Consider the following 19,059-nt stretch of genomic DNA (forward strand, 5'->3'; position numbering starts at 1 on the left):
ACCTGGGCTCCTCTTCCTCCACTGACACAGCCATTCACCAGCCAAAACTGGTCAAGAACAAGGTTTTTCCTGAGCCCTTTTCTGTGCAAAACTTCAGTAGTTCTAAGTGGCATGAGTCCAAGACAGTTTCGATTCAGAGACATGCACCGGGTATGTATTACATGCCCAACTTTGGGCGAGGTGCTTCAACCTCACAACAACACTGTAAGACAGTTGTTATCATACTCACTTTATAGATGAGGAAATGTAGGTTAAGTGCTGTTGAGTGAATTATACTAGGTTAGGTAAGTGAGAGACCTGGACTTAAACCATGCTGTTTGGTCACAAGTCTAGTAGTCCAGAGAGATGCCGAACCAAACTGTTGTGTAGCGTCAGAATCCAAGTATCACTAACAAAGCCACAGTGAGGAATATTTGGGAGAAAATATTATATCTATAGTCCTAGGTACACTCATACATGTAGGTGGAAATGCCAAATGTCTCAAAAACTTTGGGTGGAGGTTGGGGAGGAGGAATATGGCAATAACTAACAAACTATATGACATTACTCAGTGACCAAGCATTCCCACTCCTGGGAATTTACCCGAGGACACCCCTCCTACAATATAAAAAATACATATGCACAAAGTTATTGATTAAAGAAAAATTTATAAGTGAAAACTATCTAAATGTTCCAGCATAAGAGATCAGTTGTGTAAACTATGGGATAGGTACTCAATTAAGTTCTACATAGCTGTACAAAAGAAAAAGAAAGCTCTCAATAAACTGATAGAGATTTCTAGGAAGAATTACTAAATGAAAGAGAAACATAGTGCAAATGAATATATGCAGTATGTTCTCTTTTAGGTGAGAAAAAAGGAAAAATTGAAAAACATGCTTATTTTTACAAATAGAAACACAGGGAGGATAAGCCATAAAACACTGAAGTTGGTTATGGACAAGGAAGCGTGAGGCGAGGGAACAGGATTGAAGGAATATGGGCATTAGCAATACTTTTCTGAATGTGCCTTTTTGTATAGTTTTACTTTTAAAAGCATGTTAATCTTCTATGTCTTCAGAAAATAAAACCAAATAAATAAGGAACGAGGAGGGGAGCTATAACTGAAAGCAAACTGAAACAAGGAAACTAGTAGATCTCACATGAAGTCCATAACCACAGTAACAGGGTAGGCGGAAAGAAGGGCCACCCCAGGTAGATCTTGAACAGGGACGATATCTGACTCTGCCCTCAGATTGGGCAAGGTGCTCTATGCGAGTGACCGCACTGTGAGCAACCGTCAATTTTAGTGGCTGCCCAAAAGCAACTCTGAAGCTATTTTTGATGTATTTTAGAACTGAGCAAATGAGTAAATGTGTTACTGTTGTTGGGAGCCAAGGTTCTCGTGGACAAAGGACATACAAATTCGAAAGGAGGGAAGGCAAGAAAGAACCCTGTGGGGTTAAGTGGAAATTAGAGGTATGGCATGAACTCGTGATTTCTTTTTTTATAAAATATATTTTATTGATTTTTTTTTTTTACAGAGAGGAAGGGAGAGGGATAGAAAATTAGAAACATCGATGAGAGAGAAACATCGATCAGCTGCCTCCTGCACACTTCCTAATGGGGATGTGCCCTCAACTAAGGTACATGCCCTTGACCGGAATCGAACCTGGGGCCCTTCAGTCTGCAGGCCGACGCTCTATCCACTGAGCCAAACCGGTTAGGGACCTAAAATGTGTACAAGCATGTTTATATGAGCACATATGTATGTATGTATTTACATTCGTATGTATGTGTATATGCATACATACATTCCCTACCTTTGTCCACAGAAAGAACCAAGAAACAAAGTTACCCCAGTAGCAAGGAACACATCTAACACCCAGATCTTGAGCTAAAAGGAACCAGCGCTCTTTGGAGACATGGTTAGTAAGAAGGTGGATGTGGGGTAGGTATAAGATGCACCTGAAATACCATATTGTTCCACAGTGAAAAAAAGTGACAAAAAATGACAGGGACAGGTCAAAAGAGCACAAAAGCCAGATTCAAAGGGCTTGCACTCACTCAATCATTGGGTACTGTAATGCACTGTAAACCACTGGGGAAAAAAACAGAAATTACTAAGTCCATACCAATAACTAATTGATAAGTAAGTAAGTGTGACTCTATTTACAGTAGAATGCCAAGGGCTGACTGATAAATATGGAGGGAGTGGGAGAGTGAGAAAATCAACATTTTGCAAGCATCATAGTTAACAATCTGATCAGGCAAGAAGCCTCAATGAATGCTAGAGCTGTAGGGACATTTTGAAGGGGAGCAGGGTATTTGCATTGAATTAAAGTATCTCCCCACAAATTACTTATTAGTTGGAAAGGAGAAAAAAAAACAACACAGTAATTATACAGTTGAAAATTGGGCAACACCATGACTGGGTGGTCAAATTTAATGAACAGAAGACAGATGGTCATCATGTGCCTTCAGCTGTACCCTGAGAGGAACACAACCTCACCTGTGCAGCTTCCCAGCTGAGAACACAGGAACAGTCTAATAACAGGAAACAATAGATGAATATGAAACGAGATAAAACTGTATTCTTCAATGTCAGTGTCATAAAGAGCAAAAATGTTCTAGATTTATCACTACGCTGAATACCTGTAATTAGTATAAAGTAATATTGAGTGTAAGCTACCACTGAAAAAAGTTTTAATTAAATAAATGAATGGGAGTTGGGTGGGAGAAATGTTTCAGATTAAAGGAGGCTAATTGGGTTCTATCCTGGAAGGGGAAAACGCTACTCAGGACATTATTAGGTCACAGGAAAGGGAAAGTAGATGATAGGAGCATTATAGCAACATAATCTTTTTAAGTTGATAACTGTACTGTGGTTACATAAGTGACCATCTCTATTCCCTTTTTTTAATGTTTTAAAATATGTTTTTATTGATTTCAAAGAGGGGAAGGGGGAGGGAGAGAAAGATAGAAACATCAATGATGAGAGAGAATCACTGATCGGCTGCCTCCTGCACACACCCTATTAGGGATCGAGCCCGCAACCCAGACATGTGCCCTGACTGGGAATCGAACCAAGACTTCCTGGTGCATAGGTTGATGCTCAACCATTGAGCCACACCAGCTGGGCCCATCCCTATATTTAGGAAATACATACAGAAGGATTTAGAGACAAATAACATGTGAAACTTATTCTTGTTTGATTTCAGAGAGAAAGGGAGAAATAGAAAGAAACACCAATGATGAGTGAGAATAACTGATCAGCTGCCTCCTGCATGTCCCCTACTGGGGATGGAGCCCGCAACCCAGGCAACCCGGGCATGTACCCTTGACCAGAATCGAACCCAGGACCCTGCAGTCCGCAGGCTGACGCTGTATCCACTGAGCTGAACCGGCTAAGGCTGAAACTTATTCTTAAATCCTTCAGAAAAAGAGTATGTGTGTGTATAGGTAAAAAAATAAAATAAAATGTTAACAATAAGTGACTAACAACAGGTGGCCATGTTTTTGTAATATTTTGCAGATTTTTGTAAATTTGGAATTATTTTCAAATAAAAAAAACCTTTAAAAAAATCTATAGTTTTACTTAAACGTGAAAGGAACTCTAGCTTACATAAGTGAGGCGTCTTGGACTTGCTGACGCACAGTGACAGCTCCTGGCCATCCTCACTTCCCCTGCACTCTTCTCAGAGCAGGCCAAGAGTTCGGCCAAGTGGGTCTAATTACTCACGGCCAGAGTTGCCAGGAACCTTTTGGTTCTACATCCTGCCACACTGGGTAAGTTTAGCTGAGGTTAGTTTCATGATGCATTATACATAAAAGTAATCTGAGCAGCATTTTTTCTTTTGTCTTTTTTTCATTTATTCAACAAATATGTTTAGTACATGCCAACTTCTGGGCCTACTGCTGGGGACTGCACTTTCTCCCTGTTGGTAAAACCAAGAAATTTTGGGATGATCCAAAAGTCCTCTGTATTTTTCACAAAAACATTCAATCTGCTACTAATCAGAAGCAACTTTCCCTCCCAAAGGCCTGCCAAATCTGCCCACTTCTTTCCATCCCCGTGTTGACTTCCCTCTCCTCATCTCCCCTTAATCAGCCTGGTTCTCTGCCTCCATTCAATTAGGGTCAAGGGCACGTCTTGGCTCAGGTTCGATCCCTGGCCTTGGTTGGGGCACGTGTGGGAGGCAACCAACCAATGTGCCTCTTTCACATCGATGTCTCTTTCTCTCTGTCTCTCCCCATCCCTTCCACTCTCTCTGAAAATCAATGGAGAAAATATCCTTGAGTGAGGGTTAGGATTAACAACAACAAAAAAAGTGGAACTAGACCGTGTTACTGGCACAGGGTGACACTAGGAAGATCTTCTATCTGAAGGACATTGCTGTCTTTTGGGAACTGAATCTACGAATTTGGCCCTAACCTAACAGAACTGAACATGCTGAGTTTAGTCTCTCTGACCGAACCAGCCAACCAGAAAACCAGCAGAATAAGCATTTCAGCCATTTTTCAAGCTGACTATGATTACTGTTGCAGGTGATGGGTTTCAGGGGACTTTTCTATTTAATCCATGATTACAGCGAGGCCTCCATAATAATCAACTTAATTCTACCATTATGTAAATCACTGCCTCACAGAGAGAAGTGCCCTGGTGGAGAAAGGAGGCTCCGCAAAGCAAGAATGCTCAGGAAACGAATTGCTCGGGTTAAATTACTGTGCTGTTTAAGTTCTTTCATTTTCCTTTGATTCAAGCCTGAGTTATGTGACCTGCTTTACCACCGTCCTAAAGATCACTGACACCATGCTTCACGACCCATTTCTTCTCACAGCTGCAGAAGGGACAGGCACTGAGTGTGTGAAAAACCAGGTCAGCCCAGCTGGTGTGGCTCAGCGGTGGAGCGTCAACCTAGAAACCAGGAGGTCACGGGTTTAATTTCTGGTCAGGGCACATGCCCAGGGTGCGGGCTCAATCAATCCCCAGTAGGGGGTGTGCAGGAGGCAGCCGATCCATGATGTTCCTCGCTCATCGATGTTTCTCTCTATTCTTTTCCCTTCCTCTCTCTCTAAAAATCAATAAAACATATTTTTAAAAAGCCAACAGGTCATACCATGGAGACTGGCAGTAGAAAAATAACATGATGATATCAACTTTGTTGTTGTTATTCTCTGCTAATCACGAAGAAATCTAAGAAGTGGAACGTTTAAATTAGCTGTGACTTTACCAGTTAGTTATCCCATGGCAGTAGAAGAATTTTAAGGCACTGTAATCTATCTATATATATAAAAGGCTAAGTGGCTGACCGAACGTCCATCTGACCATCTGACTGACCGGACAGTACATATGACATGCACTGGCGATTTAAAAATAAATGTTGACTCGAGCATGTGCGATACATATAAAGCTCTGAAGTACAGTGGGTCCTTGACTTACGAGTGTCCCGACTAACGAGTTTTTCGAGATATGAGCTGTCTCTCGGCCGATTTTTTGCTTTGAGTTGTGAGCTAAAATTCGGGTTACGAGACAGCTTCAGATACCCCACCGCTAGTTGGCGCAGCGAACGTCACAGTGAACGCCACATCAGCCCAGCATCACGTGTCTCACTCATTCACTTTTTGATTTGACATACGAGTAATTTGAGTTACGAGCTCCGTCACGGAACGAATTAAACTCATTAAGTCAAGGCCCCACTGTATTAACAGGATCTGCAGATGGAGAGGTTGGTCTGATTCCAATAATTGATTTGTCCCCATCTGACAGTGGTCTCCCATTTAAATTAATTCAAAGACAGTTTCCCATGATGCCAGCATTTGCAATAACTATTAATAAATCACAAGGACAAATTCTAGACAGAGTAGGAATATTCATCCCTGACCCGTTTTCGGACATGGTCAGTTATACGTTGCTTTCTCTCAAGTTCGAAGAGTGTGTGCCATTAAAGTTAAAGTTGTAAATACTTCATCACAAGAGAAATTAGTCAAGCATGCTGAAAGTGTTTTCACTCTTAATGTGGTATACAGGGAGATATTAGAATAAGTTTAATCAATTTATCAGTCATTGTTTACATCACTGTTGTTTTTATATCATGTTTTTGTTGTTTTTATATCTTGTCCTTGTTGTCATATCATGTTATTATTGTTTATTTATTAATCAATTTATATATTATTTTCATATAGATTTTACTACTTTTCTTTCAAGGGCGAATAGCGATATTAAAATATTTCTTCTAATTAATTTCCTTTCAACATGCACGAATCTGCGCACTGGGCCAGTAGTAATAGCATAAAAGTATTTCACCAAAGGACCTCACTCACAAAAAAAACTTAGATATAAAGAAAAAAATGACTTTGAATAATAGTAATGCTTCCATGTAAAGTCATCATTTTATTATCATACTAGAGGCCCGATGCATGAAGATTCCTTCTCCTGGTTGCCAGCACCGGCTTCCCTCCGTCACCAGGTACCTGGGCCTTCACTCTGGCTGCCGCCTTCTGCCTTTGCTCTGGCTGGAGCTGCCTTCGCTCCAGCCCTGCTGCCCTCCTGTAGCTCCCTCCACCCCCCGCCACCTCCTTCATAGCAGGCGTCCCATCCTGCCCAGCTGCTCCATGCTTGTGTGCATGCTGCCCAGAGGCCTGGAGCAGTTGAGGCGGGGTGGAACGCCTGTGTTGTCGCCATGGTGACGACGCAAGCATCCTGACCCGGCTGCCTCCATCTCTGTAGCATCAATTTGCATATTCCCTCCTTATTGGCTGTGAGCGCTACCATCTTTGTTGTGAGTGATGGTTAATTTGCATATTCCATCTTTATTAGATAGGATTCCTATTAAAAATTTGAAACATTATTTTCTTTTTTTTTCTTTTTTTAAAATATATTTTATTGATTTTTTACAGAGAGTAAGGGAGAGAGATAGAGAGAAACATCGATGAGAGAGAAACATCGATCAGCTGCCTCCTGCACATCTCCTACTGGGGATATGCCCACAACCCAGGTACATGCCCTTGACCGGAATCGAACCTGGGACCCTTCAGTCCGCAGGCCGACGTTCTATCCACTGAGCCAAACCGGTTTTGGCTGAAACATTATTTTCAATGCATTGAACAGACAGTATGCCTTGCATTGTCACATGAAACTAGTGACAAGATGGAAAAGTAGATAACTCTACTATCTAATTACTTATTGTACTTTTTGGATGATTTTAATTCAAACTTATATTAGCACATTTAAGATTGATACGTCTAATCAGGAGTTGAAAACTGGATTTCCTTCAAACTAGACTGTTAAAAGAACTCCTCTGAGGTTTTTGGACTATTCTTTCTCCTCCCTCTCTCCCCCTCCCTCCCTTCCTTCTCCTCACCCAAGGATATTTTCCCATTGATTTTCAGAGAGAATAGAAGGGAGAGGGAGAGACAGAGAGAGAAACATCGATGTGAGAGAGGCACATCGACTGGTTGCCTCCCACACATGCCCTGACCAGGGCTGGGAGCCCACAACCAAGGTATGTGGCCCTGACCAGAATCGAATCTGGGACCTTTCAGTTCACAGGCCGATGCTCTATCCACTGAGCCAAACCGGCTAGGGTTGGACAATTATTTCTTTAAAAATCTGGAATTTACCACTCATTACAAGTTAAAACTCATTTCAAAATCCAACTTTAATTTCATCAATAAATGGCAGCGTGTCATACATACAGTGAAAGGAAGGGTCACTGTATTTTTTCTAAAAAAGGAACTGATTAGCAGTGTCGGGGTTTTTAATCTGGTGGCACTTTAATCTCAGTAGATCAGTTCATTGATTATTCAATGGATATTTACCGAGCACCTGCTACCTGTGAGGTATCACGTTCTAGCTCTAGTTACAGTCACACTTTTCCTGTGTCTCAACTTGCGAATGCATAAGCACAGATTTTATTACTTCCTTTTTTTACAACAAATATCTCAATAACTCAATGCCATTCACTTTGAACTTTGCATAAAGTCAGTATTAAAGAGAGAGATGGGTGGATTCTGCTACATCATATTCTCACTCATTTATCCCATAGCACTTCAGAGAACATTATTTTCACAGGTGGATTAAAAGCAAGTTTTAATATCCTTGCCTTCTATTGCCCAGTTTCCTAAAAGCTACCTGTCCAAGCATGAAGGCACCCCCAGATTCTGACAGATACTGTGCTCATTACCCACACAATCCTTAGGACACAGCCAAGCTGTAGGGGGAGGACCAGCACTTTTGCACCCTCGCCTTACATTCTCCTTTGAAAGCATCCAGAATTTCCCATGTGATTTATCTGCCACACCCAACTAAGGAAACAGCAGAAGTGTGACTCCCTACAGATGGTTTAATTTACTTTTGGACAAAATTAGGACACTTTTTAGCCTGTATGCAGGCTGCACCCTTCTGATTATACGAATCCTTCGCAGACAGTACCGAAGAGCAAATTACGCTAATAAAGACAATCTCCTGCTATTCTCTTTTCTGCTCTAGGAAGGTTTATTTCCCTTTGCTAAAACTAAAGTGGCATTTCTCTGTTACCAACTCATTCGTTTCTACCCTGCCCCTCCTTGAGAGAAGTTGTACACTAAGTCCAGTAACCAAGTTCCATGTGGTTGCAGCTGAAGAAAACACAGCAGTTATACTTCACCATGTCTTTGCAGTTATCAATGAGGAGACAAGACCCCCCTGCTCAGCTAAGCTACGTGCCAAACAAAAACTTACATCTTTTCCTAGTACTCTGAGTTCAAACTGCGTCTCCTTGAAATGAACCTTTGTAATCCGAGGCCTGAAAAAAAAAAAAAAGCAGATGGTGGTGGTGGTGCTATTTTTCAGAATTAACCTTTCAGAAATTCAGTGGAAAAAGATTGGTTCATACTGTTTCCCTTCTATACTACTGCAATCACTGTAGAGTTCCCTGTATACCCTCTGCTCTATACACCTCCCTAAACCAAATTCCATTCTCATTCTGTGCTTCTCCAGTAAATGCACACACGCTTGGAATCCCCAGCCCCAACAGTGTTACTTTCCCAGACCCAGTGCAGAGCCAGAGAATCCTTGGTCCCTCTCACACCCTCCCGCTTAGTGAGAACTCATAGTGGTCCTGAGAACCCAGCCCAGCAGTGCACACTGGAACTTGTGGGGAGTCCTACTACACAGCTTCCACCGACAAGCGTCCAGAATCACAGAGAAAACTTCTCTGAAATTTACAGAGAAAATATATACTGATATGCATTGGGAGAAACTTTATAGCCAATTTCACTCATATTTATCAACTACTAGAAGTATACCTGTTTTCTTTTCCCAACCCTTTCACTGACACACAAGTCCCATAAACCCAAAACATACAGTATATAACTTGAATACCAACACTGCCACAGTTGATACTTACCAGAAATACTTCCCCACTTGCTTTTTATTCTTGTAGACAACAACACCAACTGGAGTTAATCCTAAGAAATACTCAGATTTGTTTTCTCCCTGCAAAAACAAACACATGCCTATAACTATAAATACATTCATTTAAATGCACACGATCAAACTGTAACTGGCCAAATATAATTTGTCAGATTGATATTGGATCTAGTTTTTGAAAGTCGTCAGCTTAGAAAGCTAGCTAAGCTATGATGGTAGCTAACTTGCTGCTCATTATTTTCAAAGTTTTAAAGAAATTTTTTCTAGTGCATTCATACTTGCAATCTCAGTTCATTAAAAGAGCCTGGACTACTAATCAGGCCTCTGATCGACCCACCCCATTGTTCAACCCTGGCTGCACATTAACTAGAATCACCCATGCAGCTTGAAATGCTGATGCCTGGGCATTACCAAAACCAGTTAAATCAGAATCTGCAAGGAAGGGCCCAGGTATCAAAAACACAAAAATGCTCCAGGTGATTCTCCTGTGCAGCCAAGGACTAAGAGCCACTGGCTTCTACCAATGGTCCCTTACCCAGGACTCACTGATCTTACTTTCTGATGTGAACAATCATGAGACCTTGTTCACCACCACCCTCTCCAGAAAGTTCAGGCAGCCACCTGCAGGCATACAGCTGGATTTTCTGAGGTCACTATCACGCTCCTTCCCACTGACACCTGTGACTTTATGACTGCTCAAAATTTTAAAATACAGTCTCTTCTGATAAAGACTAGAGACCCTTAATTTCCAGGCAATGATAAATCTCAATTAAGAAAATGGGATTCTGAAATGAAAAAGTTGCAGAGTGGGTGCCAAGGACATACACAGAACTGTCTGTTTATGTTTATCTTATTTCTACTCTGAGGTCAGATAACAGATTGCAAAGTCATAGTCCCAAGGACATTAGTCAACTATTAAGTTTTGAAAGAATACCAACTGTTGCCCACTTTCAGTTTTAAAAATTCAATCTTAAAGGAATGCATGGAAGAGTCTAAAGAGTCCAGTTTACTTACCATAAACTCCTACTGCCCACGTTGTGACTTGGGATAAACATTACACAAACGCACAAGTATTTTGCAGAAGACTCTCTTTTTATACATTTCCTATAAAATACATTTTTTTAAAACTGAAAACCTAACAAGATTAGTGTAGCTGGAAGGGGAAAAGATAACTAGCCCACTAAATTGTAGAAGCGTTCATGAAGGACAATTGTATAAAGTATTTAATGATGAATGAGACTGAAATTTAATATATCAAGGAACTACTACTTCCCTCCAAATATGTAACTTTTATTACCATAGTAATGGTATATATACCCAGGGACACACCTAACTCTTTACAAACTCTGAAAAGCAAAAAACATATTACAAAATAAATGCATGACTGAGTTTACATTACAGTAAATTTTATCAGGGTTCCTTAAAAATTGAGTTCCCTAATCCAACTGACAAACACTCTGCCTTTTATAATCTTTAGCAATTCATTTCCGGTAAAGGTACATGGCTCATTTTCTCAAATAACCAAATTTGACTACTGCTAATAAAACTCATAAAATGAAAGACCATCACATTTCAATCTCACTGGCATAGAATAACCAATTGATAACCTTAGAGAAGTGGTTCAAAGGTTAAGACCAGATCCAGAACATTCAACACAGATTCCGTGTAATTGCTCAGTGACTATATTCAGCAAGTTTTCATCAGTTACTAAAGAAAATCTGCAAATATATTTCTAATAATGCAGTGGCAAAAACTACAATAGATGCCCGGTCAGTGTGGCTCAGTGGTAGAGCGTCAACCTATGAACCAGGTCACTGTTTGATTCCTGGTCAGGGCACATGCCCAGGCTGTGAGCTTGATACCCAATGGGGAACATGCAAGAGGCAACCAAGCAATGATTCTCTCTCATCATAGATGTTTCTATCTCTCCCTCTTCCTTCCTCTCTGAAATCATTAAAAATATATTTTTTAAAAACTATAATAGGCAGTAACTATAATATTGACAGAACCTACAGATAGATGCATAAAGAACCACAAGTAGTTGTAGCTGTATTGTTGTCTAACGCCTACTTTAAGTAATTTTATTAATGTTTTTCAGCCGTAAAACCTATTTTTGGAAAACCCTCCTGTTTTCTGCCTAATACAATCAATTACAGACCAATTTTAAATTGTTTTGACGTTTAGCTAAGCCCCTTGGAACTGTTTTCCAGATTGTGTTTTCAAGCCCATTTAATTGTTTTCTACACATGGAAATATAATCACAGACTTCTATGCAAAACTCATTAGGGTTTAATCCACACAAGAGATTCTCTGTGTTTGCAAAACACAGATGAAAAAGCATCATCTGCTTTCTACACAACAGGATTGCAGCTTTCCTTTGGGAGTTTCAGTGGCACTTTAAGAAAAATGTCATCAGATTAAAATATTTTGTGTTAATTAAATGTTACTCACATAGACGGGATGGAGGTCAACACCGTACATCTCCAGGGATTTTGCAGTCCTCAAATAATTCAGCTCTGCTTCAGAAGGAGCCTGACCCCTGAACCCAGCACAAAAACAAAGAGCTTACTCTATGACAGCCACGACATAGGGAATGAAACCATCCTCGCCATGTTCCCTGGAAAAATAAGTAACCCTTTGTGCTAGTGCAAACCCAAGTCTTTGTACTTCAAGAAGCCCCTTGCCTTCTTGATGACGAAATTGTACACCCTTGAAACAAGGTGACACTTGTATCAAGTTCGTTTCATTTATCAAGTCTATTTTTGCTCATTATAGCCAGTCCCAATGTCCTAGCATTTATGAAAAATTCTCCATTTCAGAAACCCCGAGAGAGATTAGTAAGAATATAAGCACTCAAATTAAAAAAGCGTACCCTGACAAAGAGTGCAAAGCCTCCATGCACCAGCAGCTCTTCACCAGGAGCAAGAGGGGTGAGAGCGGTGGTGGGTAGCAAGAAGAGAATGGGCTCCCCACCACCCAACTGGGGTCTCAGTGGCACCTCCTGAGCACAGCAGTCTGATATTTAGAAATTGTAAAAAATACTAGTCATTGTCTTAATACAAAGGATAGACATATTCCCCAAATCTTTATTAGTGATAATATACAGAAAACAGCATTCATTCCTAATGAGGGTGAGAATTGGCCAAGAATCTCCATGGATGAATGGAAATGGTGTGTGTGTGTGTGTGTGTGTGTGTGTGTGTGTGTGTGTAAGAGAGAAAGAGAGATTTTTTTAATGGCTAACAAAAGGAGCTGTAAATTTTTTAAAATTAAGAAATTCTGCCGAGACTGGTTTGGCTCAGTGGATAGAGCGTCGGACTGCGGACTGAAGGGTCCCGGGTTCGATTCCGGTCGGGGGCATGTACCTGGGTTGCGGGCATATCCCCAGTGGGGGATGTGCAGGAGGCAGCTGGTCGATGTTTCTCTCTCATCGATGTTTCTAACTCTCTATCTCTCTCCCTTCCTCTCTGTAAAAAATCAATAAAATATATTTAAAAAAAAAAAAAAAAAAAAAAAAAAAAAAAAGAAATTCTTTTGATGCAGCTATGGTACCCTGGAAAATCCAGTCATAAACCATACTTTTCAAATCTATGAAGACTGCGACCACTCACTGAAAATTAGGCACAACAAAGCTACCAAACTTTGATCAAGTTTTCTTCTCTTAGAAATAACAGTCACACTGTCAACATCATTGCATACAATATGTAAGGCCCTTCACTCAAAGCTCCTTGATAATTTCAAAATATAACTGTACTTTGAAACTCCTAGTAGAATTAGTAGTCTCAGAATATGCCAAACACACTGCCCTTCACAATGTTGTTACAGGCACTGTCTTAGCACCCACTTCAGCAAAACCGTAAAGTGAAGGACTCTATAATCAGCTGGAGAGCATTCTGGTGCATGCTAATACGAGATGGAGAGCCTGGCTTCCCTGATTGCAATTCAGCAATTGACTTCTCTGCTACTCACTGAAACAGATCCTGTAGGCAAACATTTTTTGTTGACCAGATTAATTCTGCATTTTCCCCCTTCACTATAATACATCTAAAAACAAGCAAATTCAAGAGGGAATGTTACATAAGAGGCAATAAAGCAAAGTTAATCAGTATAGAGGATTTAACCAAAATAACTATAATTAAATTATGACTTCAATGCTACAGGCCATTACTTGAAAATCCTAGTAGGGGCTTGGGTATATTCTCAGAGGTGCATTGTAGTATTAACATAATACTCTCCGAGGCTCCACACTGGTGTCATCATTATTTTCAGATTCATTGCTACAGACTGAATAGGACTTGCTTATAACTGTGAAGAATTTACATACTTATGACTTAGCAGATCCAGAATACCTTAAAGCTTTTGTGGTTATAAATTATATTTATAGTTTAAAAATAATTTCACAAGGTCCTAGTGACTGAAAAAGTAGAAGACTGCAAAAATACAGTATATACAGCATGACTCCACTTATGTAAAATCATACACAAATCTATACAGAATATATTTTCTCTATGGGAAATTATTCATAGAGAGAGGTCTGAAAGGCCATTAACGAAAAATATCTTGACTGTCCTTTAAACTTTATAAATTGTTTGGATTTTCTATGAGCTTCTTAGTGTTATAAGCAGTTAAAACTTGAAAAAGAAAAAGAATAGTAGAATGTTCCAGGCAAAGGTGAAGAATTTATCATTCTAGAAACTCACTGAGCCTGCCAATAGCAAAGGACGGTGGTTGATGTAATATAAAATGTTATTTCTCCAGCTTTATTGGGATATAATTAACTGATATTGTGTATGTTTTAGGTGTAGTGTGCGTTTGATACATTTAAAAAACATATATTTTTTTTCATTTCAGACAGGAAGGGAGAGAGAGAAAAATAGAAACATCAATGATGAGAGAGAATCATTGATAACTGTCTCATGCATGCCCTACTGGGGATCAAGACCTCAACTTGGCCATGTGCCCTGACCAGGAATCGAACAGTGACCTCCTGGTCCGTAGGTTGATGCTCAACCACTGAGCAACACTGGCTGAGTTATTTAGTACAGTTTTATATTTCAAAATGATGGTCACCGTACTTACCTAACATCTCCATCTTGTTACCATTTCTTTTTTGTGGTGAGACCTACATTTAAGATCTACTCTCTTTGCTACTTTCAAGTATATGAATAGACCCTGAGGGCATTATGCTAAGTAAAATAAGTCAGAGGAAAACAGACACAGTATCTCTTGTATGCAAAATCCAAAAAAGCCAATCTAACAGAAACAGAGACTGGAATAGTGGCTCCCAGGGGCTGGTAATCAGGTTCGGGGACATGGGGGAGACGCTGGTCAAAGATGACGTCTGGGGGTCTAATGTACAGCCTGTTAATTATAGTTAATAACGTGATTCTTACATTAGAGTTTTATGAATTCTTTCTATGGCTTCTTCAAGTTCTTCCTTCTGATCAGGAACAAACCGGTATTCTGACACATATCCTGCAGTATGCTTATATGGGTCATAATCTCCAAGTTCAGCTAAAAAAGGAAAAAAATTATAATTTTTTTCATTTTAGGAAAATATTCTCCTCCAATATACAGGAATACAAATATTCCTATCATGCTTAAACATGTCCTTCAAATGCCTTATTAATAAATTCACATATATGTAAATAGTTTTAGTAAAAAATAACTCTGATGTGCATGGTATATGAATGGTATAAAAAAAAACCTTATCTTAAAAACATAAGTTTCTGTGTTTTTGCTTTCTGAAAGACCATAATTATTTTCATTCCAATTATTCTTATCATTTAAATGAAAAAAAATTATAAACAATTTAGAGTACAGACATTGGAAATATTAGAATTGAATAACAGCCATGACCCCAATATATCCTCTCAGACAATGACACCAAGAAATGGAGCGTGTGATTCAAAATGTATTTGCCACACATAATGGTCATGAAAATATAATACAATGCTGCACATAACCCCATTACAGTTTATACAAAGAAGCAAAATGAAACCAGAAAGCTCAGTATATTAGGCTTATAAAAAATTCTCTTCCTTACATTAATCCACCTTACAAACCCAACCAAGTTCATCTATGCAACATTATTCCTAGGATATTTTTTCTAGGCTGGGTCTAATCCGCAAAGGCCATTCAAAGGCAGGGAACATGCTGTTTCGTTGCCCCCATCCTCAGCCTCAGTCTCAAAAATGACAATGCGGCCTGGAAATGCCCCCAGGGGAGCAAATGTCAATGCCAAGAGCTGAAGTGCAGTGAGTGCCAAGTGTGTGCCACACTCTGCACTGGCGCTGGCACCTGACCGCATAGGGCCTTCACAACAGCTGCCTGGAAGCAGCGTGGTCTCTGAGATACAACAGCTTCGGGGAACAATGAGCTCAGTTGGAACGAGAGAACAGATTTCCAGACCCTCCACTTAACCAAGAATCAATGCTACGCCCGTGACTAAACCTGCATGGGACCCACCACCAGGAATGTATAATTGGCTTCATGTTGACCTCTTCCGAAGGGACCTGATTAAAACCTGATTCTGACTAAATTCAATTTTTTTTTCCAGTAAAACATCTTGATAAGAAACATTTTAGCATATAAACTCCCTTAAAAAGAAAAATTCAAACATTGTTCTCAAAATCTCTGCAGCGAATGTACGTCGGTGGAACCTACACTGGACAGCATATGCTCCCAGCTGAGCAGCAGTGCCGGCAGGGCAGGGCAGTCGGCCCTGAAGGACATCTTGCTTCACTTGCAAGAAAAACTGGTATCTAAAAGAGAAATGGAAAGCGAGATTAATGATATCTTACACTACCCAGACCTGAAGCTTCAGAGCCTGACTAATGAAAATAGAACACCTCCTGTTTTTTTGTACGAAGGGGGCGGCTGTGTGAATAGACTTTAAGTACCCTCTGCAGGGGCAATGCAGGGTAGTGACTAAAAGGGGAAGGCTCTCCACTTAGCCTGGCTGGACTGCATCCCAGCCCCAGTGCTCCGCAGACGGTGGCGTGGTCGGCTGCCTGACCTCTCTAACAGCCATCTTTTCACCTGTAAAACTCAGATAGGGAAGTAGCTACACCTCACACGGCTGATGTGGAGGTTCTATGTAAGCTACTGTTACATTGTCATTACTGCCATTGCCACCGCTGACAACATGCTCATAATGGGAGGAACAAATCACAAGGACCCAGCCCTGACGACGTGTTATCTACAGGGTGTACAATCATTTATGAAGGACAAAAGGTCATGATAGTGTCATTCTATCAATCCTCCCACTTATTAAGATCCTGCCCATTATCTGCAGCTTTGCTCATTCCATTTGCCTAAAGAACACCTGTTATCATAAGAGTGCCACCCACTGTTCTAAACACTGTAAATATAGTAACTCATTCCAAGTACTTTACATACAATAACTTATGTAAGACTTTAAAATGAAGTCAGGACTATTATCACCTTCATTTTGCAGATAAAGAAACTAACAGACACAAAGAGATGAAGTAACTTGTCCAAGATCTCACAAGAGCTAAATAGCAGAGCCATATCTGGATTCTAGGGCCCCTGACCCTAGATTTCTCTTAATGAGGGTGCTAAGCAACTCTGGCTAGCTTCCCACCCTCCACCTACCCGCCCTCCATTCAGGCTTTCTGCCAGTGGGTTGAGAGAGGCCAGAGGTTTATGAACCAATACAATGAATCATCAACACAAGCCCCAGCCACCATCTTTCTCTCTCCCTGTCTCTTTCTCTATCAGATACACACACACACACACACACACACACACACACACACACACACAGGCTGTCCTTTGTGATTTATCTTTCTTTGCAACGTGTCATTGGGAAGGGGCAGAAAAAAAACAACAAAGAATGAATTCTAAAAATCAGTTGTGATAAATTTCTCTTTTCCAAATGCTCACAACTAAAGCCCTTAGTGAGGATAACCAAATGTTAGCTGCTACTCTTATCATTTCTAGAAGACTGATATCAACTTTGTGCCCACAGGCTGAAGTGAAAACCTGCTTAACAGCCTGTGCTTTTCCACTGCCAATAAATGGCACCACAGTTCTCCAGACACCCAAGTAAGAGAAACCTAGGAACAACGTGTAAGCCCTGGCACCCACATTCTATCTCTAAACCTGCTGTTTTGGGACTCCATGTACTTCTCCCCATCTCCTACTCCCAGTCACCGCCCACTGGACTTCTAAAACCTTCATGTTCTGTCATCATTCAAACTAATCTCCCTTCCAAACTACCTTCCCAAGAGGTAAATAGGATCACGTCTCTCCCTTATTAAAAAAAACAAACAAAAAACAACCCTTAGGTCTTCAGGATTAAGTTCAAGATCCTTAAAATAGCTTGTAAGACCTCTGCTTACTTCCTGAGCCAGATCTCTTGCCATTAACCACTGGCTTCCCATCACCACCACTCCCCATCATTCACATTTTCCAGCCCCACTTAATTACTTTCCACTCCCTGAATGCTTGGCTACCAAATCCACTTTGTTATAGTCATCTGTGCTCCTCTTGAAGAGGAGTAAAGTGATATTAGCAGATATTAAATGCAAAAGCTTATAACAAAAGAGACACTGCACTAGAATTACTACTGCTTGCTAGAAACTTGCATTTAGTCACACTCTCTTTCTCTATTGTTAACTTGGAATTTATTTTCCTGAAGTGTATTTTTTTTTTTTAGAAAATGGGTCACAGATGAATATTTGTCTTGCTGTATTAAGACGTTTATAACATCTGACTGAATAGTCAAATCCTTTGCCAAATACAGAAACTGAAAGATTTAATCCCATAAGAGTTTGCTTCAAAGAGAAAGGGAAAAGAGAAACAGAGGGAGGTGAACAACAAAGACAGAGCTGAAACAGAGAGAAAGACAAACAGATACCAAGGACAGGAACCATAACCCATTGTTAATTCTACTCCCACTCTAGAGGGCTCCGCACACTCAGTAAAGAACTGCTGTCCTGATGGATGGCTATATGAATGAACAGACAGAAGGATGAAAATGGAAAAAAATGAACATTCTTTGCTGAGAAATTCATGAAGAAAGGAAAAACAGGACATCTGTTCAAACTTCTCTAGATAACTTGCCTTTCAAAGATACTAGAAATCTTTAAGTCATTGCATAAAAAAATCCACTAAAATCATGGAAGACAAGTAAACTATTTTTAATTAGGAACTTGATTAATCTTTATGATAGCAAGCATTATGTTATTTTTATATAAGACAAATTTATGACACAGTAAATTCTATTTTTATATGCCAAACAAACACTATATCAGGTCCTATTCGTAATTAACTGTATATAAATCATTTTGTCCATTTTATGGGACTTAGAGTACAACCAAATATTTTACTTAAATTACAGGTTTAGAGTAGCTGGGCCCTTCCATCCATCATTCTTTCTTTTCTTTCTTTTTTTAAAATTGATTTTAGAGGAAAGGAGGGAGGGAGGGAGAGAGAAATTTTGACTTGTTCTACTTATTTATGCATTCTTTGGTTGATTCTTGTATGTGCCCTGACCGGTATCAAACCCACGACCTTAGCATATAGGGATGATGCTCTAATCCACTGAGCTACCCAGCCAGGGTTCTTAATCATTCTGATTAAGGCTATGAACGGATGCTTGAGTCATTGTTTATCTCTGGTTTTAGGGTGAATCTATATTCTAG

The 19,059-nt window shown here is 40.0% G+C and overlaps 1 protein-coding gene across 2 annotated transcripts in view; it reads right to left on the reverse strand.

Annotated features, from left to right (window-relative positions):
- EPB41L4A (erythrocyte membrane protein band 4.1 like 4A) overlaps positions 1 to 19,059 on the reverse strand; it is a 209,073-nt gene that overhangs the window by 72,851 nt on the left and 117,163 nt on the right. For both annotated transcript variants that reach the window (XM_081090194.1, XM_081090195.1), the window contains 5 exons: positions 16,055 to 16,152; positions 14,782 to 14,902; positions 11,840 to 11,927; positions 9,366 to 9,454; positions 8,699 to 8,762 (listed from right to left, as the gene is read on the reverse strand). In XM_081090194.1, coding sequence (XP_080946320.1) covers positions 8,699 to 8,762; positions 9,366 to 9,454; positions 11,840 to 11,927; positions 14,782 to 14,902; positions 16,055 to 16,152 — 460 coding nt within the window. The remainder of the gene's footprint in view (positions 1 to 8,698; positions 8,763 to 9,365; positions 9,455 to 11,839; positions 11,928 to 14,781; positions 14,903 to 16,054; positions 16,153 to 19,059) is intronic.

Source organism: Myotis nattereri (genome assembly GCF_964212035.1).
Source record: "Myotis nattereri genome assembly, chromosome: 4".
Taxonomy (NCBI): Eukaryota; Metazoa; Chordata; class Mammalia; order Chiroptera; family Vespertilionidae; genus Myotis; species Myotis nattereri.